At 40.4% G+C, this 3,999-nt stretch overlaps 1 protein-coding gene across 1 annotated transcript; it reads left to right on the top strand.

Moving 5' to 3' along the window:
• Positions 1–2,387: 2,387 nt before the first annotated feature.
• On the top strand, positions 2,388–3,081 carry C922_05831 (hypothetical protein; the record flags this gene model as incomplete). Its single annotated transcript, XM_008821402.1, has 2 exons — positions 2,388–2,535; positions 2,927–3,081. 2 exons carry the CDS (start codon positions 2,388–2,390, stop codon positions 3,079–3,081), a joined length of 303 nt encoding a protein of 100 aa, XP_008819624.1.
• Positions 3,082–3,999: the final 918 nt, after the last annotated feature.

Consider the following 3,999-nt stretch of genomic DNA (forward strand, 5'->3'; position numbering starts at 1 on the left):
TACGGAGGGTACACATTTTTACGCAGAGACACAACCTAGTTACTACTATATGCAGATTCAGATGAGAGGATTGTTCATATGGCATAGGAATGTGCCCCCTTAAATTACACAGTTGTTCATGAGGGGTTTCATCTATGCATATATAAAGGGAGTATTGGATTCTTGAATTTGAACTGGTATAATATGAGTGCTAATTTCACATTGAACTTTAATTGTATGTTGCATACGATTGAGAGGGCTTCTATACTGTTTAAATGTGTCTATGCCTTCTTGTGGAAACCTCTATGAGTGCAATGGAATAAAGATATGCTGATGCAATGAGTACAAACTGAAATGGTGGGACGCCGTGTTTATATGGCTTCCTTTATAGTTACCTTATTTTTGTGAATGCGTTCTCATGCGGAATCCTTTCTGTGAGTGTGTTCTTTGATGTTCTGATATTCTCAGTAGTATCTCCCCGCATGCTGCATTCTTCCTGTGTATGTTCTATCATGTTTCTGCATTTTTATGAGAGTATTTTTTCATGGCGCTCCTTTCTTATATATGCGGGTTCATGTGGGCCAATTTAGCGAACGTGGTTTCACGTGTTATAATTTTCGCAGACGTCGTCTCCTGTGGCCTAATTTTCGCGGACGTTGTTCCCTGTGGCCTAATTTTCGCGGACGCCCCCCCAGGTGGCTTAATTTTCGCGAAAGTCTCTCCCTGTGGCGTAATGTTGCAAATGTGCGTTCATGTGCCGCTTCTTGCGAAGATGATTTCCTCTGGGCGAATTTTTCGCGGACGCTCTTCCATACTGCGTAATTCCTCGCGCAGGCCCCTCCATGTGGCGTAATTTCTCCATGACGTAGCTTCATGTGGCTTAACCTCGTCAGAGTTGTTTCATGTGGATCAATTTTTGGTGGGGCCCTCTCATGTTTTATATCTGTTGCAGGCAAGCTGTTTCGTTCTGCTTCATTATATATATTTCTCTATTTAATTTCTTCATGAGGATACACCTTTCTGCCGCATTGCTTTCACGAGAATTTTTGGAGGGTTCCTTTATGATGACATCCCTGGAAGCATCCTTATGAAGATACCACCTTTGCTGGCATTCTTATGAAGATGCCCTTACCTGCCGCATCTTTATGACGATTTCCTCTGTGTCGTTTTTTCATGATGCTCTCTCCTTCTACATCTTAATGATGCTCTTTGTGCGAGTCATTGCGCTGTTCTCGTCTTACGTCACTGTGATGTGTATAGTTTCGCGGCGGCACTGTGATGCCTACTGTTCTGCCGCTGTAGTATGATGCTTTCTCTCCGTTTGGCATTTTTCTAAGGATGCTTATATCTGGCATGTGACTATAATAATGCTTCTTTGTGTTACATTTCTGCACAGCTACACTGCTCTTGTTGCGTCAATATGAAGATGTTCCTGTGTGTGGCATTCTTCTCAGGATGATATTTGCTGTTCCATTTTTATGAAGTTCTCTTCTTTTATGGTGCGTCAATGTGAGGTTTATTTTCCCTGTATGCCAGCCATCTCTGCAAGATTCATTTCACCGCGTTGTACCCTTAAAATATATTCTTTCGCCCGTCACTCTTATCAAAATGGTTTCTTCTGCTGTGTCACTATGAGGATTTTTCTCCGTATTGCATTCCTTTCCTGACGATAGTTTTCTCTTCAGTTGCCCCGATGAGGTCTCTCGTGCCACGTCATTATGACAATTCTTGCTGGTGGGGCATTGTTGTTACGAAGATTCTTGTTACCGCGTTATATTCATGATATTCTTCTGTTTCGCTGCCTTTTAAAGATGCCTCTTCCTTCTACTCTGCTACCGCGAAAATATTTTCCCGAGGCCCTCCTTTTATGAAGATATTTCTCTTGCGCGGCATACTTATGATGCTATTTTCGGGCGGCAGCCTCAATATATTGTCCTGTCTGATTTGTTTTATATGGATGCTCCCTCATCCCGCGGGATCGTGAAGATGTCTTTCTGTGTGTTATCTTTTCTACGATGATGTACATTTTTTCGCGGCGTCTTGGAGAGGTCCTTTCCTGTGTGATTTTTTCTATGAAGATGCCCTTTTTCCGCACCATGGTTAAGATGCTGTTTCGTCCTTTATTTTTTTTATGAAGATGTTTTCTTTTCTTTTGTTATGTTCAGGATGTTTTCTTGTTGTGTCCTCTTGAAGATGTTCCTCTGCCTTCATTATTGTGAAAATGTTTCCTGAGGTCACATCATTGTGAAGAAACCATTCTGGGTGAATCCCTGTGGATATGTTGTATTTATTATATGTTATTCTTCTTTATCACAATCCTCTGTTTCCTAATATCTTCAGGAGCGTGCTTATTTTTTTTCTATGTGGCTGCATTATGAAGATTTGTCCTCTTTTTGGCTATTATGAGAATGGCCACCTATTTGAAGTGTAAATATCATGACTATACAGATGCAGTAGTATTACCAAACACGAATAATATACCGATGTGTAAAAGAGAACCTTTATCCCTGGTGTATTATTGCTTTAGAAGTGATAATGTCCATCGGGTACTATTAGGTAAATAGCGATTTTACCTGGATAACACTGTTAATTGGACAAGAGACTTGGGTCAGGGGTAAGGATTTTCCTGGAGTGTCATTGTAGGGAGGTTACTCACGTGTGCGTAACACTCATATGTCCAAAGTACTGACATGCTTATGGTTTCGTTACATGAAGATGACAAACCCGCCTGGTGTAATCTTCCTCGCGAAATAGCGGTTTGTGTTTCTAACGCTAATGCAACAGCCGGATGGGGATGTAGTACTGTTATGTGAAGTGCATGGGTATTCCAGAATTTTTGCTTAAAAAGTATTGACGTGTCTGGATTCTCGATGGTGAAGAATCCCAAAATTGCCATTGTATTGTTATGTAAACGTCGTATTAGTTCAGCTATGTTCATCACCTCTAGTGTTATCATACTACGGGGAACGATTCTGTTCTGTGGGATGTCCCATAATGAATATTATTATATTCGAATTAGGTTTTTATGGAAAGGTATTTCTCTACGAGGAGTATGGTGATTTTAATGATATTGTTGTGTCGATAAAGCCTCTATTTGAATAGCACTAGCTCTTAGTGAGTATTCATGATTCGCAGTGGAAATTTGAGACAATTACAAACGTATGTATAGTACTCATATTTGGAGATACGTGACATGCTTGGTACACTGCTATATGGATGGTGGCGAATTCGAGACAGTCGTATTAAGTGATGTATTCGGCTGATAGGATGTATGTAGCGTAACCTTCTACTATCCACGAACAGATGGAATAAGAGGTGCACAGACTCCAGTACTATTTGTATGTGAAGCATACCTCTGCGTCGAGGGTGTTAATGTGTGAAGTGCACTCTTAATTGGAGAGGACTACTGTTATGTCGGAAGCGGTGTACACCGAGGAATAAACTTATCCTTGGATTATCAGGATGTCAAGTGTCTTGATGTAAGTCTAATGACTTCATTGGAACACGTGCGGGATTGCCGAGCTCCCAGGGCTCACCTGTAATACTATTACTTAAAGAGTATTGCTACTCGTGGAGTATAATGATCTTAAGAGTACATTTTTGTCTCAGGTATTGATCTTCCAGGAGTGCTATTGTGCTACGGGCACCATTTTATCAGCACTTATTTGACTTCATTAGTAAGACTATGTCTGTAGTACTATTCTTTAGAGAGTATCCGTCTTCAAGGAGTACCGTTATGTTAGAAATACTCTTGTTTGAATAATACATTCATTTGAACTGCACAGTTGTATGCGAAGCATCGATGACTCGAAGTATTATGGGGTGAAGAGTACATAGATATAGGCCGTAATCATATCTGCATAGTGTTAAGATGCCTGGTACGTTACTATTCGAAGAGTGACAAACTTACAACTCTACTGTGAAGTAATGTATGTTAAACTCGATAAGATATATGGCATAATGTTTTATCATATGCAGAGATTTACATCATAAGAGGTATGAGCGTTCCCGTAATAGTTT

This window comes from Plasmodium inui (assembly GCF_000524495.1).
Source record: "Plasmodium inui San Antonio 1 unplaced genomic scaffold supercont1.218, whole genome shotgun sequence".
NCBI classification, from domain to species: domain Eukaryota; phylum Apicomplexa; class Aconoidasida; order Haemosporida; family Plasmodiidae; genus Plasmodium; species Plasmodium inui.